Source organism: Ovis aries, chromosome 6 (assembly GCF_016772045.2).
Source record: "Ovis aries strain OAR_USU_Benz2616 breed Rambouillet chromosome 6, ARS-UI_Ramb_v3.0, whole genome shotgun sequence".
In the NCBI taxonomy this organism is placed as follows: Eukaryota; Metazoa; Chordata; class Mammalia; order Artiodactyla; family Bovidae; genus Ovis; species Ovis aries.
Window position 1 is genome coordinate 117,451,427 of NC_056059.1, and position 26,102 is coordinate 117,477,528.

Genomic DNA, 26,102 nt, shown 5'->3' on the forward strand with positions numbered 1-26,102 from the left:
TGGGGACGGAGGCCTTGGAACAGCGAGTACCTGGACGTGACCTCCCCCCCCCCGCCCCGCCCCCGAGTCCCTGAACTCCATGAGCTGGGGACAGACAGGATGGCCAGGCCCAGCCTCTTCTCACTGCCCCTTCCCACTAACCCATCATCTGCATCCCCTACCCCTGGAGACCCCAGACCAAGGCAGTGAAAACCACCGGTGATCTCGAGGTTCTGCCAGTAGCAGGCCTCTGTGCCAGAGATCTGGGCTGGAAAGCCGGGAGAGTGAGACCCAGGCAGCCAGTCCAGTCTGGAGGCCCCCACCCCTGCTGCAACCAGGGAGCCCACCCTCCTCCCTCCTCAGGGGACAGATGATGGGACCCGTCCCAGGAGGGCAGGGAGGACCTGGGAGTTGCCTGGGACCCCATGACAAGAAAGACAAGACAAGAAAGCACAGATCTGAACCAGGTGTCTTGTTTATTTTTTGGAAAGCGCGTCTGCCAGTTTGGCCCCCCCAAGGCTGGGGTCCCTGAGAACAGAGACCACTCTGAGCCTGCTGACAAGCAGAGAACAGCCGCCCAAACTCAGGGCAGTTAACAGTACAAAAGTAACGAAACTGAATCTGTGGCTTTCTCTCCCAAGCTTTGAAAGGTAGCAGTCCGAGCTATTAAAGTCTAAAAGCATTGCGTAAGAAGTGTTAAATCTACAGCAAATACATCTTGTAAAAACTCAATAAATTATATATATAGATATATATAAACTTGTAACATCTAATAACATCTGAACCTGAATGCAGGGGTGGCCCCCCTGAAATTGCCTCCCTGCCTGGAACACATTGCAATTAGAAGAAATTGTATGAAAATACCAGCTTGCTTTGAAGTCTAAAAAAATAAATCTCCTAGAGAAAAATCCTATAGAAATCTACTTCTCCTGCAAAAGAAGGCCAAAGGAAATAAAATATCCTCATGGAATCATCTCAAACTATTAATGACCCTTTAGGGTGCCTGGGGGTTGGCTCCAGCCTTGGGGTGCAGGCTTGGAGGCACCCTCAGCAATCCCCTAAACGAAGCATAAACCTTTTCACTGTTAATAAGTTAAAACTTAAACCTCTGCCATTCGGCTAAACCCTAGGGCCCTGGGGAGCGACAGGACATGGCTCTGGGGGTCGATAAATAACTTTACAAATATACAGGTCCAAGGACAGAAAAGCCCCTCCCTACTCCGTGGTTTCTGCATTTGTCTCAACAGTGAGTCCCCGGGGCCTCCCCCAGCTAAGGGGCCCCGCCCCCTGCCCCTGCCCCCTCAGGGTCCCAAGCCTCAGTTGTACCGGCCCGCCTTCTCCCATATAGATACTTTTATATATATGTATGTGTATATCATATACACCGCATCTATTTATATAAATGTACACTCGTTTCTGGAATAAACCTTTCAGATAGAAGTTAAAGGCTCCCGCCTTCAGGTACCCGTAATTTCAGTCTCTGGGGGACAGGGTGGGGAGTGGGGAGGCCTGGAGGTGGGGGCTGCTAACACCCCAGGCAAAGGTGCCACTTGGGGGCGGGGAGGTGCGCCACACGGGGGCTTCCCTGTAGGCTCAGCTTGGGCGCTTGGAGGGGCCTCAGCCCACTCTGGACACGGAGCCTGGCCAGCCCCTGGTGCTCCCTGTGGGGGGCCGCGGGCGGGGCAGGGAGCCCAGGGAGGGCCCCATGGGAGAAGCCCCTTACATTCTACGTTTGGTCCCTGGTGCTGCCAGTCCAGGTGGCCAAGAGGTCACCGCACAGCAGGGTGAGCACCCCAGGGACCCCAGAGCACACGTGCGTGGGTGCACGCACGCCCACACACACACACACACACACACACACACACACACACACACACACACGTGACGCTGTCTGTCCATCCGTCCACCCGTTCCAGGTCGTGGGCCCGGGCCGGCGGGACCAAGGGATCATGGCACGCCAGCGGCAGCACGGTGGGCTGGGGTCTGTTCTCACATTGATGGGGGCTCGGCTGGCTGGCCGCGGCCCTTCACGTCCGAGAGCCTCCGCTACCAGGGGCCGGGGGCAGCAGGTCGTGAGCGAACACGGAGTCGTCCCCAGAGGAGCCGGAGCTGGGGGTGTCCTGGCCGCCCGGTGAGTACTGCTCGAAGGGCACTGACAGGTCCAGGTACTCCTGCGGGCGGCAGGCGGGCTGCGGTCAGCGCGGCTCTGGCTCCGCACAGGAGCCCTCACGGAGCAGGGCGGGGCAGGCCCACACTCACGTCAGTGGAAGTCACAGTGAGCACACGGTCCAGGTCCTCCACCAGCTGCTTGAAGGTGGGCCTCTGCGAGGGCGCGGCGTGCCAGCACTCACGCATGATCATGTACCTGGGGGACATGCAAGTCGGCCCCGCCCTGCGTCCCCAGCGCCCGGCCCTCGGGACTGGCCTCCCCCTCCGCAGCGGCGGGCGCACTCACAGGTCATGCGTGCAGTTGGCCGGCTTGTCCATGCGGTGGCCTTCCTTCAGCAGCTTGAAGAGCTCCTCCACGGGGATGCCAGGGTACGGCGAGCCCCCCAGCGTGAAGATCTCCCAGAGCAGGACCCCGAAGGACCACCTGTGGGTGGTGGGGGGCACAGCCGCGTCAGCCCTGGAACAGACCCCACTGGAGTGCAGGGCTCACGCCAGGGGGCTGCCCCCAAGACCTTCCCGGCACCTGCCCCCAGAGGCCTATGCTCCACCCCTCGCCCACGGCCCTGCCAAGTCTGGGGCCACATACACATCACTTTGGTGGGTGTAGACGCGGTCAAACAAGGCCTCGGGTGCCATCCACTTCACGGGCAGGCGGCCCTGGGGGTAAGAAGGGGGCGTGTTGGCTGCCAGGCGCCCTCCTGGCCCGAGGGCCCCCACCTCCTCGGGCTGAGCTCACGTTTGTTGTCTTCTTGTAGTAGTCGAGGTTGTGCACATCACGGGCCAGGCCGAAGTCGGCGATTTTCATCACGTTGTCCTCGGTCACCAGCACGTTGCGGGCCGCCAGGTCCCTATGGATGCACTGGGGGTCGGGGGCACGAGTTTGAGCCAGTTCCACGGCCTCTCCAACCACCGCGCCTGTCTCCCCAGCCCCCGGCCCCGCTCACCTTCTGCGAGGCCAGGTACTCCATGCCCCGCGCCACCTGGTAGGCGCAGGACACCAGGTCTTTGAAGGTGAGCTGCTCCTCGGGCAGCCGGCAGGTGTCGAAGGAGTAGTCAGTGCCTGGGGGCCGCCGCGCCCGCAGGTACTCCCGTAGGTTGCCCTTGGCCGCGTACTCCACCAGCACGTACAGGGGCCCTGGGGGCGCGGGGGGCTCAGAGGGGCGCCCTGCGGGCCTCCCACCGCCCCACCCCCACCGCATCTGGTGCGGCCCCGCCCACGGCCCTCACCGCCCGGCGTGCAGCCCCGCCCACCGCCTGCGTGCGGCCCCGCCCACCGCAGACCCCGCCCCCATCCCGACTCTCACCGCCCTGCGTGCAGGCGCCTAGCAAGTTGATAATGTTCTTATGTTTTCCGATCATCTTCATCATCTCCATCTCGGACACCAGGTCCGACAAGTCCTTGTCCGTGGCGTCATCTGTGCGGGGATGGGCAGCTGAGTCAGGGAGGGCCGTCCAGCCTGGCACGGGCCCCCTCGCCACATCCCCACCCAACCATCACCTTTCAGCATCTTCACCGCCACCGTGACGGGCTTGGCAGCTCGGTCCTTGTCGATGCCAATGGCCTCTGCCATGACCACCTGGCCGAAGCAGCCCTCCCCAAGAGGCTTGCCCAGGGTCAGCCTGGTGGCAGAAGCAGAGAGGCTGTGAGCACACCTGCCTGCTTGAGGCCCTCTTCCAGGCAGCATGAGGTCGGTGCCGCCACCTCCAGGAAGCCCTCCACACTCGCCCGGGCAGCCCTAATGGGTAGAGGACACTACCCGCTGACCTCTTGACTGTGAGGGCACTTTTCCAAGAGTGGGTCCCCCTCACCCGTCTCAGAGGGGGCGTCCAGCCCCATATTCATCAGAGGCCTGCCTGACTCCCATATGAATTCAGTCAGGCCCGAGTGGGAACCCCTCCCCACTATGGGACCCCCACCCTCTGTGCCCCACACCCGCCACTGGGTCAGGGCCCCAGGCCTGCGCACACGACTGACCGGGCCCGGGACAGCTCCCACTTGGGGTCGGCGGGCAGCTCGAGCTCAGAGACGTTGGCCAGGGTGGGGCCCTCGCCCGAGGACAGCCGGGCGATGCGTACCAGTGGCGTGTTGGAGCTCATGGATGAACTGGACTCCAAGGACACCTGCTGGGTCGGCAGAGGCAGGTTGGTGCCACGAGGCTGGGCAGCTAGGGCCCGGAGTGCGGCTCCCGTGGACCACATGCCCAAGAGGGACCTGACTTCTGCCCCTGTAGTGCTAAATGGAGGTTTTTAACATATTTTGCCCCGGAGTAACCCAGCTCTACGGGGTGACTGTGCAAACCGGGGAGGGCTCAGCCCACACCCTGATGTCCTCAGACTTTGCAGACAGGACACACTCAGGGGTCAGGGCAGCGGGCCGGGCAAGGGCACGGGCGGGCTCGGAACCTGGTATCTACTTTCTGTTACCTGTCGCTTGAGCGGGAAGCGGGAGACCTTGTGCACCGCGGGCGAGCCCAGGCCCTTCTTGGGGGGGCTCCGCAGGCGGTAGAGCGTAACGGCGGCCACAGCCAGGATGAAGAGGAGGAAGCCCAGCCCGTAGCTGAGGACGCCCGCGAACACACTGCCAGCCTCACCAGCTTCCACCAGCTCCTCCTCGGCTGCAAAGACACAGGTGTCAGCGGCCTAGCCCAGCGTCGCGGGAGCCCGCGCACTGCCCCAAGCCGGAGCCACGGGCACGGTGGGGGGCCCAGGACCGGGTACAGACCCCGCCCCCGGTGGGGTTGGGGGGAGTGCCAAGGCCTCGTTGAGTCTTCAGCAGCCAGAAGTGCGCAGGCCACAAGAAGCGTAGACAGACCCAGGAAAGAAGAGAGCCCAGCAGAGCCAGCAGCACCCTCACCCGCCACCCGGGAGGCGCCAGCACCATCCCATCAGCTGCCAGGGACCCCGCTGGCCCGGGGCACTATCGGGGGGAGGCCTGTCTGGCCCGAGACAGGGCCGAGCGGACTTTGCCTGCAGGCCGGGTGCGGAACCTGGCTGGAGGGCTCTGCAGTCCCCTGGCCTCCCCAGCGGCACTGGCGCATCCCGAGCCCCAAGAGGACAGAGCGAGAGCGGCAGAAGCCGATACCTGGCAGCACCACCAGCCACGCAGAGTGATGGGAAAACCCGATAGAATTGCCCGCCAGACACGTGTACTCCCCCGCGTCCTCAAAGGTGACATTGCGCAAGGACAGAACCTCTAGCTCCTTGTCGGTGGTGTTAGCGCCCGCCGTCTACAAAGAGAGAACACAGCGCGATAGCAGAGCACCAAGAGCAGCCCACGGGCACCGCAGCCAGAGTCCACTCGGCGCCGCTCCGGCCAGGCTGCAAGGAAAACGCCGCCGCCACCACCGCGACCGCCGCCACCGCGGCCCAGTGGCCTCTGCCCCGCGCGTCCACACTGAGCCCGAAGCCAGTCCCTCCACCGGCGAGTCCTCTGTCCCAGGTGAGCCAGACGTGTTGGCTGTCAGCGCAGCAGGCAGGGTGAGCGTGCACCGGGGGAAAGGGGCAGGCGGGGGAGCCAGGGGGGCAGGGAGGGAGGCAACAAGGCCAGGCAAAAGTGAGCAGCTGTGGGAGCCGGGGCCAGAGAGGAGGGGACAGAGAGATGGACAGACAGAGAGAGACGGCGCGAGTGCTAGAGCAGCTGAAGGCGGGCGCTCAGGCTCGGCCCCAGGGCAAGGGCATCGGGGGGCACACACAAGGTGCGGGTGGGTCAGCGCAGGCCGTGGGGGATCAGAGCAGGCAGTCACAACGGAGGCCGGGGGGTCAAGGTGCAGAGGCGGCCACGCCAGGGGCAGTGTGAGCCAGGGTCGTGGGGCGGGAGTGGCGGGGCGTGCGGGTGGGCACAGGGCCAGGGCATCAGAGCTGGAGCTCGGCGTGCCAGGCAGGCGTGGGACAGAGCTGTTACCTGCTGGGGGCCCGTGAACACGCAGCCAAAAGGCCTTCTCAGCCACGCCTATGAAATTGGAGGCTCGACAGAGGTACTCGCCCCCGTCACGCTCGGACACATTGGCCAGGCGGAGGCGCGCGTCGGCCTCCGCACTCTCACTGATCCACGACTGCGGGGACAAGAGACCCGGCTCAGGCGCAGGGGCCCCGCCGGACACACGGGCGTGACTGCCAAGGAGCTGGCCCTCGCCCAACCCCGAGGAACGGGTGGGCAGACCAGGCGGCACCAGCCAGGAGGGCTGCCTGGAGGAGGCATGGAGACACCTCACGGCGGCCGCTGTGCTCACACTGGACACAGCTGCCCATCATGCACCCCCGCCGCCCGCTAACCCTCAGAGAGATCCTCCTCAGGGCGCTCAGGCCACCCACCTCTGGGGTCCCCGCCCCAACGCTGCCAGGCCTGAGAGCTCCGGGTACTGCCCCGCCCCAAGTCTGTACTCCCGATCCCGCCCCTCAGCCCCATCGTGTGCCTTAACAGATGTTTCTCTTTGGGCAGCAAATGTCGCAATCGCCCCAGCTCGGGTGGCCCCCAACCCTGGGGCCGTGGGAACACATTCCTGCCCTGAGGGCCCAGGGAGGCGCCAGGGCTGGCAGAGCCCCGCTCCGGGTCTGCAGGCCAACGCGGACAGACCCCGCCCCCAGACCGACCCCGCTGCGTCTCCCCCAAGGCCCAGCCCGAAAGGCCTCCCCGCGCGGCCGGCCGGCGGTGGCGCCCACCTTGAGCACGGTGACGTAGGGCGTGCCGTCGGGCCCCACCTTGCTGCCGTTCACCTCCACGTGCTTGAGCCACTGGATGTGGGGCTGGGCATCGCTGTACACCTTGCAGTGGAACTCCACGTCGCTGCCCAGCACGGCGGTCTGGTTGGCGGGCAGCCCCGCCTGGAGGATGGGCCGGTGCGGAGAGCGCTCTGCGGGGCGGGGAGGGCTTCAGAGGCTGCTGGTCTGAGCGCCGCCCGGCCCCGCCCCGGCCCCCGCGCCCCGGGCCTCACCCAGCACGTCCAGGGTGTAGGTCTGCTGGATTCTGCCAAACTTGTTCTCCACGACGCACGTGTAGTTGCCGCGGTCCGAGGGCACCACGCTCTCCATGACCAGGCTCCACTGCTGGTGCCGCAGCTGCGGGTGGACTCGGGTGAGTGGACGGTGGGTTAGCTGGTCTGAGCGCCGCCTGGCCCCGCCCCGCACCCCCACCCGCCGCGGGCCCACCTTGATTCCTCCCCCACCTTGATTCCTCCCCCACCTTGATCCCTCCGATGCGGTGCTCGCCCCGGAACTCCTTGCCGTTCTTCAGCCAGGTGATGGATGGCGTGGGGTTGCCGGCAGCCGGGCAGCGGAAGCGAACCGTGTTGGCGGCCGGCACCGCTAGCAGCTTCTTGTCCATCCGCTCGGGCCGCGTCCAGTAAGGGGCCCCTGCTGTCCGGGGAGGGAGGGAAGGCTGTGACAGGCTGGGGTGGGTAGGGGCTTGCCTGTGCCTCTCCAGCCCGCTTCCCGCCTGCGGAGGGGATGTCAGCCTTTTGAAGACCCCCTCCCAGGGCTGGACGAGCTTCCAGTAGCCTGAATGCCACCTCCGGGCACGCCCAAAGCCAGGTCCCCTCACCCTCCTCAAACACCAGCTCCAGTCGGGGGGTCCAGGGCGCCGCACTGTGACCCAGGACGCAGAGACGTCTCAGGATCACCACCCACCCAGGCGGGCCCATCAGGGGCGGGCTGCCAACTGGCACAGGGACCAGGGCACACCGGGTGAGGATGCCCAGCTCGATGGATGGGCACCGCCCCTAGCCACCCAGAGAACCCAGAGCCTTGAGGCCGGCCAGGAGCCCGCGGGCTTCTGCCAGACCCCAGGCCACACTCTGCCCCATGGGTGATAGGACGTCAGAAGGCCCTGCTCCCCACCCTGCCTTCCGAGACGGTCTACCCCCACCCTCACAGCCCAGCTGGTTTCCTCCTTTGGGGCTGGCAGCCCCACCAGCTGCCCGGCTCCCTGTGCCGCAGCCACAGGGGAAGACCACCCTAGAGTGGGCGGGACCCACCAGGGCGGAGGGAGAAGACAGACAGGGCACCCACCGGGTCCCCACACCCCCAGCCCGCATCTCATGGCATTACAAACTCAGCTCCTCCAAAAGCAGACAGCCCGCCTCCCCAGACCGGCCCCTCCACACCGGGCAAAGCCCCCTGCCGCTTGCTGTTCTAGGCCCAGGTACCTGGGCACTGTCACCCACAAGCTGCCGCCAGGAACCACTACGGCAGCCCCTTCCCAGTACATACACCTGCGCCCGACGCCCACGGCCACGCTGGCACCACGATGCCCACGGCCACGCTGGCACCCAGACACCCCGATGCCCACGGCCACCCCTTCTGCCTAGGCGATCCCAGGTGCCTCCCACTTCCCTGAACCCATCTGCTGCCCCCGGCCCTGGTTCACGCACAGGCAGGACTGACCACAGCCTGGCTCCCCCAGCCCTGGCCACACCAGTCCCCCGGGTGCCCCTGGCGCCCCGGCCCCGGCCCTGCAGCACACCCCACCCCTCACCCGCCCCCAGAGCCCAGGGGTGGGCACCCATCGCCCCACAGAGGAGGAGCCCCATGGAGGTGGTCCCCAGGCCTCGGCCTCATGGGGCGGGCGGGGCGGGGCCCCAGCGGGAAGGCGGGCCCCCAGCCGGGCAGCGCCTCGCACCTGGAGCCTGGTCTCACCTGCGTCCTCAGCCTCGTCGTCCCCATCTTCATCATCCCCCGAGGACGGAGCGTCTGTAACGCAGGCAAGAGGGCGATGCAGGGAGCGCCCCGCAGCCAAGCAGGACCCTCACGGCCCCGGGGCTCCCCGTGCCGCCCCGGCCGGAGCGCCGCGCCCTCGCCAGTACCTGTCACGCGCACGCTGAAGAGGCACAGCAGCCGCTGGGAGAGGCGCTGGCGGCAGCTGTAGGCCCCGGCGTCCTCGTGGGAGGCGTTGAGCACCTGTAGCCGCTGTGGCCCCACCAGGACGCGGTCCGAGGGCGCCAGGCCCACGCCGTCCTTCACCCAGATGGTGGGTTCTGTGGGCACCCCCGCCGGCGAGCGGCAGCTCAGCTCCACGGTGTCCCCGCTGCCAAAGGCCCGCTCCTGTGGGCTGGGCTCGGGGCCTGGGGCCTCTGCAGGCAAGATGGGGGTGAGGCGGGTGTCCCCACGCAGCACCAGACGCACCGGGCCATCTGGGGCCTGGGGGCAGAGGCCAGGGAAGCAGTCCTGCCAGCCGTCCTGTGGGGCGGGCCGGGGCGGGGATGGCCGTCGGCGGTGCCAGGGCCGACCCTCCTATGTTGGCGACCCGCAAGGAGACGGGTGGGGGGCCACGCCAGTCAAACGCTGCGTGGACACGGGACACTCCGGAGTGTCGTGAAGTACTCCTGCTTTTTTTCCAACCACTTGGCAATGGGCTCAGCATGGCGGGAGGTGGGCGCGCGTGCATGGCCGACCTCATGGGGACGTCAGGTGGGGATGACACGGGGCAGGGGCAGGCGACCGATCCCAGGAGGGGGTGCCCCTCACCCCGGGACCTGAGAACAGGTACTGCCCAGCATAGAAGGGAGCACCCCAAACTTCCCGGAACGTCTGGGCGCTGAGACGGGAGAGGCTGGCCTGGGGTGGAGGCCCTCGAGGGCCTGGCCGGTCTACACGCCAACCCAGAAGGGACCTGGGACCTAAACTAGGCTCGACAGTGAGCACCAGAAAAGGGGTCAGAAGTGACGCAAGTGTGGAACCGGGTCTGGCTGGTGGGGTGAAGGGACTGAGGACCCCACGGTACAGACGGGGACGTGGAGGGGAGGAGGAGGAGGGCTCCAGGCTCGGCCGGCGGAGGGGCCAACATAGGGGCCCCAGGCCAGGCGGGCAGCCCCGGCCCACCTCCCCAGCAGGTGCCAAGAAGCTGGGCTGGGGGGTCCTTGCGGATGTCCGCTCGGCCCCCCGGGCCCTCCCCCTGCCCAGTGCCCACCCAGATCCCATGGGGCCAACAAGGCCCAAGACCCAGGGGCTGACCGCCCGCCCAGGTCTCGCTGCCAGGGCGGACAATGCCTGGCAGCCTGGGCTTCGGGCCCGGGACAGGGCTGGGTGGTCCCACCGCGCAGACCCAGCTGGGTTCGCCGCACCCTTACTTGTCATTCTGCCGACGCGTGGCCTAGATTCGAGGCCCAGCTGCCCACTCTGGCCACGCCAACTCCTCAGACAGGCCCCACTCAGCCTGCCCACCTCAGAGGCCCACCGGCTCAGGGCCCACCAGGGGGGTCCCTCAATCGCCTGTGGCATCTGCATCCCCTGGGCCCCAGTCAGGGGCTCCCGGCCTAAAGGGCAGCCCCCAGTCCCAGCCACGGCGTCGTGTGGGGACCACCCAGGGCTGGGAGCTGGCTGAGGCCCCCCAGAAGGCCAAGAACAGGCTAGCTGTGGCCACCTCAGCCTCAGGCCTCGGCCCAAGGGCAACAGCGGTTGGTTCCGGGTTGGTCTGGGAGGCGACGGCAGGTCAAGCCACCCGCACAAGCATCCGCTTCAACCCGGTCCAGCAGGGGCTGGGAGGACTCAGGATGGACCCCAGGCTGGACTCGCCTGCAGCCACTGCTGGTCGGGGGGGGGCAGGGGGAGGCGGGGCCTGGACCCAGCCGAGGGCCAGCCTCTGACCTGCCCACCATCCTGCCCCACCACATGGCTGCGGACCTGGGCAGGGACGATGGTGGCATCGCTCCTTCCTGCAGGTCCAGCCCACCAGGCCCACCTTGCGCCACAGGGGACCCCGGGGAGACCAGGAAGGGCCAAGAGGGTGGTCAGGTAGGGAGATACAGAGTGTCGGACAGGACGCAGCAGGCACTCTGCCTCAGTGGGGGGGCACGTGCTGGGGACTACTCAGCCCCTGTCCCCAGGGACCTCAGGAAAAGCCTTCCTCGATCCACACAAGGGGGCCTTCCCACACCCGCACAGCCACAGGGCCACATCTGGCAGACAAGAAACGTCCTTTGTGCCTGGTGGGTGCCCGGGTGCTGCGTGCCAGTGTCTGTCCCCGAGGGTCCACAGCACCTGCTCCCCCATGCACCCCCGAAGCCTAAGCTCAGTGAGGGGCGCCAAGGGGTACCATGCCCTGGAGGAGCCACGCCAGGCCCTCCTCTGGCCCTGTCTCCCAGGCCCAGAATCCCCGTGACCCTGCCACTCACCACCTGTGACTCAGTTTCCCCCACTGTCAGAACAGGGAGGCCACCCAAGTAGGGGACTTGAGACCCGTTCTGCCCTGGGGCTATGCCCCAGGATTGCTGTCCATCCGGCCGGAGCTGGAGCCCGTCTGTGCGGACGGCTGCAGCCCCTGCTGGGGGAACCTGCTCCTGGTTCGGGGTCACTTCAGGGTTGGAATCACTACTGTTGTTCCGTCGCTCAGTCCTGTCCGACTCTTTGCGACCCCAAAGATTGCAGCACCCCAGTCTCCTCTGTCCTTCACCATCTCCTGGAGTTTGCTCAAACTCACGTCCTACAGTTCACTCATTCACTACAGCTGAGGCCCCCTCAACGCATGGGGTGTGCCCGGGTTGGGGGAGACCAGGAGAACAAGGACTGAATTCAGACCTGACTCAGAGGAGCCCCCGGAGCCGCTGGAAGAGAAGAGCCCTCAGGTCCTGGGCGCGCAAAGCTCTCCACCACCAGGTACATGCTTTAAACAGCCCAGAGGGCACCCCACAGGGACCCTGAAGTCAGGGCCCTCCCCCCCAAAAGAATCTGAAAGGTTTGGTAACAAAGTCAGAAAAAGAAAGGGTGGGACCCTGAAGTCAGGGCCTTCCCCCGCCCACCCCAAAGAATCTGAAAGGTTTGGTAACAAAGTTAGCAAAAGGGTGGGACCCTGAAGTCAGGGCCTCCCCCACCCCCCCAAAGAATCTGAAAGGTTTGGTAACAAAGTTAGAAAAAGAAAGGGGTGGGATTCTGAGGCCTAACTAATTCGGAGGCTAATGAGGGTTTACAGGATTACCCAGCCTAATCCTCCTACAAGCAGCCACCAGGACTCCTGGACGGGCAAGGAAACTGAGGCTGTGGGCAAGCACCCGGACCTGGGACAGGCAGGCAGCCCCTCGGGGGGCCCAGCAGAGCCTGGGGTGAAGGACCCCCCCCCCCGAGAGGCTCCCCACCACAAGCCTTCATTCACTTGTAAATCACTCGGGCCAGCCAGGCCACCCCCCTCCCCCAAACTGCTGCCTGGGCACTATGTCCCCACCTCCTCAACGAGACCCCAGCTCCTCTCTGGGCCCAACTGTAAAATGGGGTGTGCCATCTGGGACTTGAGGGCCTGGGGGGGTAGGGCGGGGACGCTCCGCAGCTCCACGCAGGGGCTCAGAGGCCAGAAGTCCAGCCTCGGGCTCAGCCCAGGTTAATGAATCACCCAGAGGCCCGTGGGGCTCAAAGTCCAGCCCTGCTGGGGAGCAGGCAGGGGAGGCTGCCACCAGGGCCTTCCTGAGACATGCCCTGCGCCCCTAGGGACCCCTCCCTACGTGGCTCCACGTGGAGAGGGGCTCCGGGGGTGGCCGGGCAGTCCTGCTGCGGAACCTCCTCCGCTGTCCTTGACCTTTGCCGGCTCCAGCACCGTAACTTATGGTCCTGGGAGAGAGCCAGGCTGGGACCTTTGTAAATTTCACGAGGCCTCTGCAGCTCCTTCAGGAACCGGATTAAGTTTATTGATCTTTCAACTCTCTACCTGTTTCACCAACTTTCCAGCGGAGGCAGGGCCCGGGTACTCGGTCCTTCCACCCCAGGCCCGCATCTGGTGGGCGACGCCGGCAGTCCCTTAGAGCGGGGCGGGGGTGGGGGGGCCCTCTGCCGCCCCCCTCAACCCCCCTGCGCCGCAGGGGGTCCAGGAGGCCCGGGCCCCGCCCCCCGCCCCTCCCCCGGGGCTAGTTGACATTCCCCAGCCGTAGGGAGTAATATCTTTATCTGAATGCGAATGCTAATTCGGCCCCCCCTACCCCCCGCGGCCGCCTATTCGGCGCCCCTGGAAGCGGGGGCCGCCCTAGCAGGCGCTAAAAGCGCGCGCTGACCTCCCGACGGCCTCTGTCACGCCGCTGAATGACACGCACATTCAAGCGCCGGGCCCACTTTCATTCATAAAAAAATGACATTGTTCCGGGAGGCCGCCGCCGCCGCCGCCGCAGGAAGGGGCGCAGGGGTCTCGGGGAGGGGCGGGCCGCCATCTGCCTGCGTCCAGCCCGCGGCCGCCGCCTCCCTGGCACCGCGCGCCCGCAGCCGCCCGGCTCACACCTCCCCGCGAGGCCGGGCCGCCATCAATGCGCGTCTGTGGCCGCGCCGAGGTACAAAGGGGCGGCTGTTAGGGTCCCGCCCGGGTGGGGCGTGAGCTCACCGGGCGAAGGCCTCCCTCCGCGCGGCCGCCCGGCCGGGGACCGGGGTGCGCGCAGCCCCTCGCACGCCCCGACCCTCTCCAGCGCCCCCAAAGTCGTCGGTCTCCAGGGAGGCGGGCTCCCTACGGCCGCCCCCCGGGCCTCTCCTCTCTGCCCGGCCGCCACCGGGAGCCTGGCAGAGCGCGTGCCGGGCGTGGGCACCCGGGGCGCTCGGCCGGGGGGGGGGGCGGTGCGCGCTTGCACCTCGGGGGGCCCGGCGCGTGTGCGGGGCGGGGACCGGGGCCAAGACGCGCTTCAGACCCTCCGCTGCCCGTGCTCCACCGGCCCTTCTTGCCGACCCTCGACGTCCCGCCGAACCTTGGTCGCCAGAGGGGGACGACAGACCCCCGCCGCTCGGGCATTCGCGCTAACCACTTCCCAGCCCGGCCTGGTGCCCCAGGGGGGCAGTCATCTTAACTCGCGGGGCGTGAGAGCTGGGATGGAGAGAACGGAGGCACTAGAAGGTGTCCCCCGGACGTGCCAGGCCACTGAGGGGCTGGGGCCCAGCCGCGGGCTGACGCACTTTCAAACCCTCCCTTCACAGTCCAGGGTCTGCTTTGACTGCAGCTGGCCGCGAACTGGGGCCCGAGGGGGCTGGGGAAGCGGCACCTACAGCAGGAGCTTTCCGTCAGTGTGGACCCCGCGGAACAATGGGAATCGTGGAGACGCGGCCTCCACGCCCTCCCGACGGCGCCCGGGGGGCAGGCTGCGCCCGGCTGGGGAGCGGCGGGGGGCGGGGAGCGCGGACGCCACCGCGGTGCCCAGCTCGCCGCCACAGCCTCGTACTTGGGTGGCAGCCCTGCGGCTCCAGACGCCCCACAAACTGCCGCGCCAGCTCTGGCCCCGATCCCCGGGGAGGGCGGGCGGCAGAAACCCGGACGCCGGCCCCGCGATGCCAGCGCAGAGCGTGCCCTGGGGCCCACTCAAGACATCCAGCGCCCCACACCCACCTCGGCGCCCGTTCCCCGGCCCCGCCGCCGCCGCCCGCCGGGTCCCCGCGTACCTGCCGCTCTCCGTGCAACGCGGGGCTCCAGGCCCGGGGACCCGAGGACGGCGCCGCTCATGACCGCCACTGCCACGCAAAACGCGAGGGCGCGAGCCGGGGCGCCCATCGCGGGGGCGGGGGGTGCGGCGTCCTCAGGCGGCGCACGCCGGCATGCTGCCCCCCATGGCCCGGCTCTAGCACCGGCGGGAGGAGGAGGGCGCCGCTGCGGAGTCTGCGGGAGGAAGCAGGCACCTCGTCACGCGGGCGGGCCGGGGCGCGCAGGGGCGGAGGCGGCGGTGGCCGGGCTCCCGCGCCCCGGCCCCTCCGATCCCCGGCCGCCCCGCCCGCCGCCGCCGCCGCCGCCGCCCAGAGCTCCCGGGCCGCCTGGCGCCGGCCGCCGCCTCCCCACCGCGGTCCCTCCTCCCCCTTCCCTCCCCGGCTGCTGCAGAGCCCTCCCAGGGCGGCGGCGGCGGCGGCGGCAAACTTTCCAGAGCGGGAAGCCCGCGCCCCGGCCGGGCCCCACCGCAGACACCGCTTGGGATCCGAGCCCGCCGCGCGCTCCGGACCCCTCGCGCCCGCCGGGTCCCCACGCACCGACCTGGCGGCCCCGGGCGCCCGACTCGCTGCGCGCGGCTCCCGATCGCGCCCGCCGCGCGCCGGCCCAGCGCCTGCGCCTCGTCCCTCCGGCCGTCCGCTCGGCAGTGCTTGGTGGGCCCGGCCGAGCTGGACCGCGCGGCGTCAGCTGCCGGCGTCAGCTGCCCGCGCCGCCGCCGCCACCGCGCACTGAGCCCGGGCGGCCGGGCGCGCGGCAGCCAGTGGGGGCCGGCCCGCTCCCGCCCCGCCCCGCCCCGGCCACGCCCGCCCCGGCTCGCGGGGCGCGGGGAAGCGCCCCTCCCCGGGGGCGGTCCGGGGGCGGGGCCGCGCCGGCTAGCCCCTGCCCGCGGAGGGGATTAGAGGGGGCGGGGCGGGGGCGCCCGGCGGTCTCGGAGGGCGTGGGAGCTGGCTCCTCCGCGAGGCCTCCAGTCTCACCGTCGGGCCCCCCCGCCCCGCACAGAGAGGCCGAGCGCGGGTTTCTCTGCACAGCGCGCTGTCCCGGTGGCCACCGGGCCGCCGACCAGGGGCTGAGGCCCGGGGAAGGCTGGATGGAGAGGGGGCGTAGAGAGGGGTGGTCTCTGCGGGTGAGACTTGTCAGGGAGGCTTCACCGAGACGGAGCCGCACAGGCTAGGCCCCGGGGCGTGAGTAGCCCAGAAAGCCTGCAGCCAAGGCCAGTTCGGCCTGCCGCCTGGGGGTGGGATGCTAGGGGCCTGCCGCTGCATTTATGAAGCGCCTGCTGAATGCTCGCAGAGCTCGGCTGCCTAAGTTCCCAGCCAGAACGTTTCCCCAAGCACACGCCACCCCAGGGAGGAGTTTGGAGACAGGGTGCTCGCTGTGAGACAAGGTGCTCGCTGTGAGAATGGAGGGCGGGGCTGGGCGGCCCAGGTGCAGGACCCCGACTCTGGGGCTCTGAGGAAGGCGGCGGTGGGGAGCTGGTGGCAAAGCCTGAGATGCCTGGAGAGGGGGGAGGGGGCCTGCAGGAGCTGGGCCCCGCAGCCAAGCACCTCTGGCTTCTCAGGCTCCATGTGCCCATCAGCAAATTGGTCGAGGAGAGTGCCTCTGACCTGCCGCTCCGGCCATCCTGCTGTTCCAGGTGCAGCCTGGAGACACCCCAGCCTTTGGGGCCAGCTAGACCCTGGGACCCTGAAGTGTCACAGGGAAAAGTCAAGTCGGACGCTATGTTGGAACTATTTGTTTGACTTGCTTGCTGTTCCTTTTTTTTTTTTTTTTTAATTACAATCATACAGAATGGCCTGTCTTGGAGAATCCTGCTCCTCTGCCTGTTAAAAAGTGCCTTGGTTGAGAACCCTGTCCACCTTCCTCCAGATGGCAGGGAGGAAGAAATCAACACATCATCCTGCCTAAGGCTTGCCATTCTAGGAGGTATTTGCAGCATTCGTGGACTCTTGCCTTTGCTTCCTCACCTCCCCCTGTCCCTGATCTGTGGAAGAAGCTGGCACCCAGACCCCAGTGAGGGTGCTGTTGTGAGACATTAGTGTGCCACCCTCTCAGCCACCGGCTCTCAGCCCCTCGTCTCCGGCTCCCTGGGCTGCTGCGCGGCGAGTAGAGCAAGCCTGGACTTGCTGACAGAAGGGCCGGCTGCTCTGTGCCCGCCCGGCAGGTCAGCGCCTCTGCTGTGTGCCGCCTTGCTTGCCTGCTCTGGTCAAGCCCGCGTCCCCCAGACTGGCCGGGGGCACCGTCCGCTTCCATGTGGGCCTGGCCTGTGGGCACTGCTAGCAGGCGAGGGCAGAGGGCACTCCCACTGTGCCCGCCAGAGTGGGCCCTGAGCGCCTACTTCCTCCAGCAAAGGGCCCTGGTTGGCCTCTGGGTGCTCGATACCCTGGATCCGCTTCCCAGGGCTGCTGCACAAATTCCCACAAACCAGTTGGCTGAAATTTAGTCTCTCCCAGTTCTAGGGGCCAACAGTCTGAAATCAAGGTGTCAGTGGGGCTGTCCCCGGCCCTGCACTCCCTAGCCCCATCTCAGAATCCAGGGGAGGGTCCTTCCCGCCTCTTCCTGCTGCTGGTGGTTCCTGGCTGTCCTGGGCTTGCGGCTGCATCCACCCCAGTCTCCCCTCCGTAGCCACATGGTTTTTCTTCCATTGTATAAGGACACTTGTCTCTGGATGTAGGGCCACCCAGATAATCCAGGCTGATCTCTTGATCTCATGAGCTTAATTTAATGACTGTAGAAGTCTCTTTTTCCAAATAAGGTCGCATTCCCAGGCTCCAGGAGCGGATCTCCCTTTTGGAGGCCCCCTCCTGCCCTTCACCACACAGCCTCCCCCCGTGGTGGCTGGTACCTTTGGTGCTGCCCACGGTTTGAAGTGGTCCCTCCACTGCAGCCTGTCTCTAGCGGCACCATCAGGTGGCATCTAGGTCAGAGTTCAGGAGCGTTTTCATGGCTCTTGGCAGAGGACTCTGCCAAATTGCTTCCAGAGGGTCTGATGCTGCTCTTGCCAGCCCCGGAGGAGTCGCTGCCCACTTGGCCCCGCCCTTGTCACCAGGGGAGGGCACCGCTCAAAGGCATTTTTATTATTCTTGACAAAATAATTTTATTTGTCCACAATTATTGTTTCCAAGTCAGCACATTCAGCTGGAGCAAGCTGTCCCACGGGACCTTCTTCAGACGGCGGGCGTGCCCCCATGCCAGTTCCCCGGGATGGCCAATGGAGGTGGCCTCCGAAGTGCCCCTGGTAGCCAGGGTTTCATCACAGCCTGTTGACAGGGCATCTCCCCCAAGGCCCCCTGCAGCGCGGCCGGGCTGAGTCCTCCTCAGGCCCACTGGAGCCCTCTCCTGGCCCCCAAACACCGACCCCACCTCCCAAGGACCACAGCGTGGGGAAGGAAGGTGGGTGTGGAGGCAGAGGGCAGCCGGGCCCAGCCCAGCCCGGTGGGTGAGTCAGAGCTGGGCGGCCCTGCATGCTGGGGCTTGTGCAGGTGAGCGGGCCGCCGTGGGCCCTGGGTGCGGATCCCAGCGGGCTGTTACCACCCAGCCCCCCCCCCCCCAACCCCTCCTCACCCCCCAGCCTGGCCTGGGCTGACACTGGGTTCACGGCGCCAAGGTGCACTCAGCGCAGGGGAGTTTCAATCCCTGCCCTGCCTACATCCACAGCTCTCCTGCCCACTGTGGCCGCCACAGTGCCCAACAGGCACCCATCAAGGCCAGAGCTAAGCCAGGGGCCCAGGGCAGGGGAGTCCCAGCCAGAGCCTTCCACTTAGCCCCCTCAGGGACTCGGGCCCAGGGAGGGGCTGCCGTGGACTCAGGGCTGGGCTGGGGGAGACCGAGGCCTTCAGATGTCCAGTGCCCAGCTTCTCTTCCAGGAGGCTCTGGGGACCCCCTGCAGGGGCAGCTCCGTCTCCGAGCTCCCCCCTCTCCCAGCACGCATTCACCGTCTTTGGAAGTCACTGCCACCCCTGCCTGCTGTCAGGGCTCAGGAGCTGGGCCCCAGGGCTCAGAGCAGGTCGACTAGGGATGAACAGGGGCCCCTGGGACGCCCTGCTGGGCTGGGCTGAACTAGGTCCCTCCCCCCCAAGGAAAAACAAGTGGACCTGAGAGAGGTCGTGTCTGACTCTTTGTGACCCATGGACTATAGCTCGCCAGGCTCCTCTGTCCATGGACTCCTCCAGGCAAGAACACTGGAGTGGACAGCCATTCCCGTCTCCAGGGGATCTTCCCGACCCAGGGATCAAATGCAGCCTCCTGCACTGCAGGCAGATTCTTTACCAGCTGAGCTGCAGGGAAGCCCTGTTGTACATCGTGGGTGATTTCTGCCTTTTAAATTCATCCTCAGAAAATAAAAAAGCACAGTTGACTTGCTCGTTATAGCAGAGATTTTAAAGAACATGGAAAAGAGGAGAAATTCCAAGGTCTGGTGGCCAACACTAACTGTTGTACAAGGTCCTTAATTTTAGCTCCGAGCTTCCTGGCAGGCTGAGCAAAAAGGGCAACACGGTGAATCATGTGCTGTCGGAGGCTGTCTTCCCGGATGTGCGCTGACAGCGCCGGCACAGACACTCCTGCCCTCGGCTCACGCTGAATGCTAGACCTCAAATCCTGACTTCAGGTTTGGAAAATGTGGTTGCTCCCAGATGAGCAATAAAAGGGCAGTGCTGTCTGTAGACAGGAGGGTGACGGTGGGAGGGGTGTGGCATGGGTTCTCCTGGGTGCCATCCCAGCTACGGGGAGGGGCCGGGGAGGTCTATCCCCCAACCCCTACTGGAGCCTGGCACAGAGGGCTGCCTCAAAGCACCCAAGGGCAGGAGGTGCTGGCTGGGGGAGAGTCTGGCCAGAGAGGGCCAGCCTGCCTGTGGTGGTGGCCCCCAGGGGGGTGGCCTGGGGAAGGAGGGCAGTGGAGACGGACCCGCTGCTGGCCAGGGAGGGGTTAAGGCCTCCACAGCTCCCGGGGCTGGCGGGGGCCAGGCCGGTAGCCGCTGAGCAGCTCAGAAATCTATTTTCCTAAGCACTTGGCATTTGCCTGAAACCTCAAGTGTATTTTCCCTGAGTTTTATTTTTTCTTTGACCCCAAACTCTGGTAAATTTAAGGGAAATTTAATTATGGTGTTTTGGGTCCATTTACACTTAAACCTTCTCAGCATTTTTTCCAGGACCCTTTTGGAGTTCAGCACGTCTTGGGAGCCTTCTAAATGAGCGTTTTTATTATTATTATTTTTTGAAAAGGCTTTACTCCCCCTGCCCCCACCCCCCAGGACCAGCCTTCCTGCCAAGAATAAACAAGGCTGACTCCACAGGCTCCGGCTGAATTAGGAATCCGTCCCCGGCCGCCAGGCCAGCCCCACAGCACGTCACACCCTCCTCCCTTGGCCAGGCAGCCTTTGCCCTGCGAGCAGTGCCCCTTCCCCTGGGTCCTGTTGGCCTTCCCGGGAGGGGCTGTCACCTGCTCCGGGAGCCTCAGCCACACGCCCTCCTGGGGTAGGGGAGCCTCGATTCCTTGCTCTTGGCCCTGCCAGTCCCTGCACGGGTCACCCACGGATCAGCCTCTGCCTGCTGCCAGCCAGAACCCAGGAGTTCAGAGTGGCCACAGGGTCCCACAGGCAGCGGTGGCCTCAGCGTCTGTGGCTGGAGGCTGTGGACACTGTCCGGTCCAGGCTGGGGCCAGGACGTGCCCCCCCAGGAGGCAGACTGGGGCACCCCACAACCTGTGGACCTGGGAACAGATGGACCGAATTTGGGGGTGATGTGGCCCCTGGCAAAGAGCGCGCAGGGGCCAGCTGCTCACACCAGGTGCAGTGTCAGTCCTGTGTGACGGGGGTACCCTGGGGGCGAAGGGCCGCAGCGGGGGCACCCCAGGATGTGGAGCCCCGGGGGAGGACCCCGGGGCGTGGAGCTGCTGCCGGCAGAGCCTCCCTGGGGACACAGCGGTCAGGTGCAGCCGCCCACTGCGGGGAGGCCTCCTGGCCTTGGGGGAGGCACGTGTTCCCTGCGCGGTGTGGTCCTGGGGGTTCTGGGAGAGAAGGCTTTGGCTGGGCTCTGCCAACCCCAGACCCCACGACCTCCCATTTCCCCCAGTGGCCACTGGGAAGGAGGGATGGGAGTGGTGGTGTCCGGGACCCCTTCCCAAGCCCAGGTGCTGGGGCTTTAAGGAGAGGGAAGGTAGTTTGTGAGGGGTCTTGCCCAGGAACATGCTCCTATGGGAAGCCTGCTGCAGTCTCACATACCCCCCCCAGGGAACCGGGGCTTCTCTGGGTCCCCCCAGGCCTTGAGCACCCCCGGGCCCCACTCCCTGGGCGCCTGGAGCCCCAGGAGCCGTCGCACACATGGGCTCTGGGAGGCACGTATTTGAGCTGAAGAGCTGAGCTGCCTGAGCAGCCAGCACTGCCCCATTTTACAGAAAGGTACACTGAGGCACAGTGGCGTGGAGCACCTCCCCTGGGTCTGCCCCACACCATCTGCTGAGCGCTCACTCAGAGCCAGGCCAGGCGGCCCTCCCAGAGGGGGATCTTTCAGGGCTAGGAGGGAGGATGCCCTGGCCTCCTCCTCGCCCCCCACCCCAGGCCCCAGCCTCCGGGGGCTCCTCTGCCTGACGACCAGCCCTCCGGGGCCGAATCCAGGGGCCAGCGTGGCGGGTGCTGCTGGTGGTTGTGCCTCCGGCCTGTGTTGTGTCTGAGGGCCACCTCTGCCCGTGCTGGCCCCTCCCAGCGCTCAGAGGGCCCCTAATAGAGACATCTTTGAGGGGCCTCCTGAAGCCCCCCGCCCCTGCCTGCCTGCCCCAGAGCCCAAGTCCGCTGACAACTTTATTGTCCGCCCAGGCTGGCCTGCAGGCGCTGAGGGCGTGGTCCAGATAGACCTGGGGGATGCTGACAGCTGACCACCGCCCAGGCAGAGGGCGGCTGAGTGAGATAAACGACCCCCACCCCCGACCACAGGGCCGCGCCCATACCTGTGCCCACGCTGCTCTGCGCCCAGCTGAGACCAGACCACCCAACAGCCCACCGCCAGGGAGTGGCCTCCCGGGACCCCCAGGCTCAGGGTGAAAGTGGATGGGGGCGGCCTCCTGGCCTGGTGAGACCCCCCACAGCTCTGGGGCCCGGTCGCCCCAGGCTCCCCTCCTGCTGCCCACTGCTCCAGGGAGCACCCCCAGGGCTCAGCCTGGGCCAACCCTGCCCCAGTTTCCAGCCACACCTGCCCCAGGACCTGTCACCCCGCCCCTCCCTGGGCCAGGGTCAGCCTCAAGCCAGACTGGGTGGGGGTGGAGTGCCCCAGGCCAAGGTTATCTCAGGATGAGGGTCTGGGTTGTCTCAGCTCAGATCAAAGAGCCTTATCTGGCCAGTGCTCCCTGCCCATCCCACCAGCCTCCAGTCCTGCCTCCCAGCCCAACCCTCCCACACCCCGCTCCAGACGCCTCCCAGGCTGCCCAGCACAGCCCTGACCCACAGCCCTGCAGGGCCCGGTCTCCAAGGAGGCCCTGACTAGCCTCCCCGCGAGCGTGCCCCAGGAGCGCCCTGCCCGCTCAGCAGTGGAGCGCCGTGGGGCTGGGTCTCTGGACCGTGTGGCCCGCCCCCAGGGTGGGTAGCACACTGAGTGGCTGCAACAGCGCGCAGGTGGGCCCGGTGCCCGAGGGGAGCCAGGCGCGCGGACTCTCTCGCACGCCTGCGGGCACATGCGTGTGTGCCCGCCGGTGCCCTGGCTCCCGGGGGCACCTGGGCCCGAGCCCTCAGCACGGGAAGCCAGCAGAGGCCCATCCCGCTTCTGTGGGCCCCAGCCCCCCATCCGGCCGACTGGCCCTGCGAGCTCCTGCTGCAGACGCCGCCCGTCCGCGCGCCGGCGCAGCGAGGGCCGGGCCAGGCCCGGGAAACTGGGTCAGAACAAGGCTGGGCGGGGTCCCCACCGTGCCTGAGTGCACGCCCCGCGAGGGCAGGGGCTTCAGACCCCAGCACAGCCTGGCCCAGGCTCACACTCCTCTGTCTGCACGTGTGCGTGCGTGCTCGTGCACGTGTGCCCTGCCGCTCCAGCCGACAGCCTCCACGCAGGGATCTGGGTGTCCCCATCCCCACAGGCGCCCCCATCACCTGGCCCAGGGCCACCTTTGGCCTTGCAGACTCTGAGCCAGCCCAGTTCCCAGACTAGCCCCCAAAGGTGGGCCGACCCTGGCCCCGTGGACCTGCGGGGCTGAGAAGAGGAAGCTCAGGTGGACAGAGACGCTGTCTGCCCGCTGCAGAGGGGCACACAGCTCGTCAAGGAGGCCTCCCCGCGTGCTGTGGCCGTGACGTCCTGCTGCTCCCAGGCGCCCTGCCCTGACTTGTACAGGTCGCCTCCTGCGATGCTTGCCCTCAGAGAAGCCCCCAGGGCTTAGGCCTTGGGCTGGCCTTGGTGCTTAGGCTTTATCATCCTGGTGGGGGCCCTGCTCATCCTGGCTGAGGGCCAGGCGCCCAGCCCCAGGGCATGAAGAGTCCCGGGCCCCAGCTCACACCCCTGCCATCCACGGGCCACATTCTGTGCCCGTGGCTAGGTGAAGCTGGGGGACAGGCCTCACCAGGGCTGGCTAGGAGAGGGGCTGTCCACACTCCGTGCTGGGGTGAAGCAGCCCCCCCCGCCAGGTACTTGGTGGCCCCATAGCTGCGTCCAACCCGCCGAGGGTGGGGCATGTGTTTGCAGTCGTCCAGTCCTGTCCAGCTTTTTGCAACCCTGGCAGACTGTAGCCCCATGAGATTGTCTAGGCAGGAATACTGGAGCTGGTTGCCATTTCTGTGTCCAGGGGACCTTCCTGACCCAGGGGGTGAACCCACACCTCCATGCAGCTCCGGCGCTGCAGCCACCTGGGAGGACTACGCTGACGCTGCGCGTGTGCGCGCGTGCGTGTGTGCGTGCTGGTCGCTTCAGTCGTGTCTGACTCTGTGCGGCCTTGTGGGCTGTAGCCCAGCAGGCTCCCCTGTCCCTGGCATTCTCCAGGCAGGAACACTGGGGTGGGCTGCTACTTCCTCCTCCAGGGGATCTTCCTGACCCAGGGATTGAACCTGTGTCTGCTGCTGCTGCTGCTGCTGCTGTTGAGTCGCTTCAGTCGTGTCTGACTCTGTGCATCCCCATAGACGGCAGCCCACCAGGCTCCCCCATCCCTGGGATTCTCCAGGCAAGAACACCGGAGTGGGTTGCCATTTCCTTCTCCAATGCATGAAAGTGAAAACTGAAAGTGAAGACGCACAGTCGTGTCTGACTCTTAGCGACCCCGTGGACTGCAGCCTTCCAGGCTCCTCCATCCATGGGATTTTCCAGGCAAGAGTGCTGGAGTGGGGTGCCATTGCCTTCTCCTGTGGCTTTTGAGTCTCCTGCATTGCATACAGATTCTTTACCCACTCAGCCACCTGGGAAGCCCCTACTGAGGCTGCAGAGAGCAATGAGTCTTCCAAACCGACAGCTGGTGGAAAGCCTCAGACATCCCCTGGTCCCCACGCCTTCGTCCCTGCCCTAACCCTGTCCAGCCCCAGCCCGTCCACCCTCACTGCCAGGACACCCTTAGTCCAGCCCCCAGAACAGGGCAGCCCCCCCAGGGGTCACAGGCGGGTGGCAGGAGCCCTCCCCCCAGCTCCCTGTGACTCTGCAGCGCCCGCTCCTGGGAGGCCCCTGGACACCCGGCCTCGTGGACTTGGGGGCTCAGAGTGTCCCTCCTTCCCCTAAGATGTGCTTCCCTGCACACACACACAGACATGCACGCTCACACACACCACGCGGCCCAGACGCTTCTCGTAAATTGCTCCAGGGATTGCAGGCTGCTCCCTGCTTCGAGCTCACAGAACTGGTAGTGCCAGAAATCCAGCTTGTTAGGCAGGTGGAGACTCGACGGGGGCCGGCCCACCCCCGGAGCCTCTCGGTTCAGGCCCTCCCACCCCCAGATGACCCTCAGCAGCAGGGTGCCAGGCCCGCGACCACCTGCTGCTTTGCCACAGGCTGCCAAAGGTCCTCCGCCTTCGAGGTGCCCTCCGCCTTCGAGGTGCCCTCCGCCCCCGCACAGACCCACCTTCCCCGCCTCAGAGGGAGGTGGTCCTGGCTCTGCAGGCTCCTGAGGGTGCGCGGCCTGTTCGAGAAGTGAGGACGGCGAGGGGAGAAGAGCCACGGGCCAAGGAGACCGGGCAGACCAGGGGCAGGCTGGCCCCGGACCCTCCCTGTGCCCCCTGCAGTTCTGCCATAGAGGGGGCTCCCCCAGAACCAGGTGGGCCCCCGCCAGCAGCCAGCTGACTCAGAGACCTGGGCCGAGCCCCTGGGGATAGAGGCTGCGAGGTTTCTAGGATGTACGTTTGTGACCCACGGGGCTGGCGCTGAGGGGTCAGGGGCTGTCCCAGGGGAAGGTTGTGGCACGCAGGCCAGTGTGTGCCAGCCCATGCCCTGGCAGACCTTGCTAGTCAACTGCAGCCCCGTCTCTGCTGCCACGGCGCAGCCTCAGCCCCTGTCCTCCAGACGGCTCCCCCAACCCGGGGACCGGAAACCCACTGCCGAGTCTGCCTGCAGCCCCCCACGGCCGGGCCTGGGAAGGCCTCAGCCGGGCCCTCTCCCTCACGCCATCCTGCCCCCACGCCAGGTCTTTCGCGCTGCCCCCTGGGGCGGCGTCCTCTGTCCTGGTCTCCTGGGAGTCCCCTTATTCGAGGTGCAGAGCCCGAGGCGACCAGGGATAGAGTCTGGCTGAGTCTCCTGAGCCTTTGCCAGCCTGGCATTGGGCGCTGGGACGGGAGACCTCTGGCCCCAAGAAAGGCGAGGGCTCCCGGGCCAGAGCAGCTGCGGGACTGGAGTCGGCCGCCTGCCCTCCCTCACTGCTCGGAGCGGAGCCTGGGGGACAGCTGGCCACGTACGGGCCTTCCTCTCTGCTCAGGTGGGGCTCCCACAGCCCTCCGGGCTGAGCAGCAGACCCTGGCCACGTGCAGCTGCCAGCTGCTGCCAGTTGGGCTGGGGCCGGCCTGCAAGGCCACGTCTGTCTTGCCAGGTGGGCAGGACTAGCAGAGCACAGCAGCCCATTGATGGTGTCCTAAACAAAGCCATCTTGCCGGGGTCACCTGCCAGGCCCCAGGGCCCACCAAGCCCCCAGCCACCCGCCTCCAGCCAGGGCCCCGACCTCCAGGAGCACCCAGGCAGGGCGGACCTCAGCGAGCCCAGTGGGACGGCAGGTGTGTCCCCTGCGCAGGGCAGGACGCGTCACCAAGCCCAGCGCTCACCATGGCAGCTCTGCCCGGGTCTCCAAGGCTGGCCTCCGCTGGAAGCCCTCAGGAGTAGAAAGGGCACCCCTCCTCCTAGGAGGCAGCTCAGGCTCAGGCAAGAGCCCAGGTCCTCATCCTTGCAGACAGGGGGCTTGGGTGCTTGTATGGGGGCAGGGCAGGGTCTGGGCTGGCCAGCTGGAAGAACACAGTGGCTCAGAGCTGCCCCACCCCGGGTCCAGGGGCCACCCTGATGAGGGCTCCGACTGCAGGTCCAGGACTGGAAGCTCTGCTGGGGCCGAGGGGGCGGGGGCTGGGGTCCCCACCCGGGCACTGGGGCTGAGACAGGAGATCGCACCTGTGGAAGCAAGCCCGAGGTTGTCTGCTGTGCAGGCCTGAGCTCCAAGCTGCTGAGA

The 26,102-nt window shown here is 66.6% G+C and overlaps 1 protein-coding gene across 9 annotated transcripts; it reads right to left on the minus strand.

Annotated features, from left to right (window-relative positions):
- Positions 1-436: 436 nt before the first annotated feature.
- On the minus strand, positions 437-17,943 carry FGFR3 (fibroblast growth factor receptor 3). Of its 9 annotated transcripts, none has more exons than XM_042251742.2 (18): positions 17,352-17,943; positions 14,473-14,686; positions 8,946-9,212; positions 8,779-8,832; positions 7,328-7,497; positions 7,080-7,203; positions 6,808-6,998; positions 6,050-6,200; positions 4,573-4,763; positions 4,124-4,269; positions 3,647-3,768; positions 3,453-3,563; positions 3,093-3,283; positions 2,885-3,007; positions 2,735-2,805; positions 2,435-2,572; positions 2,239-2,344; positions 437-2,150 (listed from the first exon to the last, which is right to left on the minus strand). In XM_042251742.2, exons 1-18 carry the CDS (start codon positions 17,421-17,423, stop codon positions 2,007-2,009), a joined length of 2,586 nt encoding a protein of 861 aa, XP_042107676.1. In that variant the 5' UTR covers positions 17,424-17,943; the 3' UTR covers positions 437-2,006. The 9 variants fall into 9 exon arrangements, with proteins under 9 accessions (XP_042107676.1, XP_060273457.1, XP_060273459.1 ...); XM_060417474.1 differs by having other exon boundaries at positions 4,124-4,272; XM_060417476.1 differs by having other exon boundaries at positions 6,847-6,998; positions 7,328-7,500.
- Positions 17,944-26,102: the final 8,159 nt, after the last annotated feature.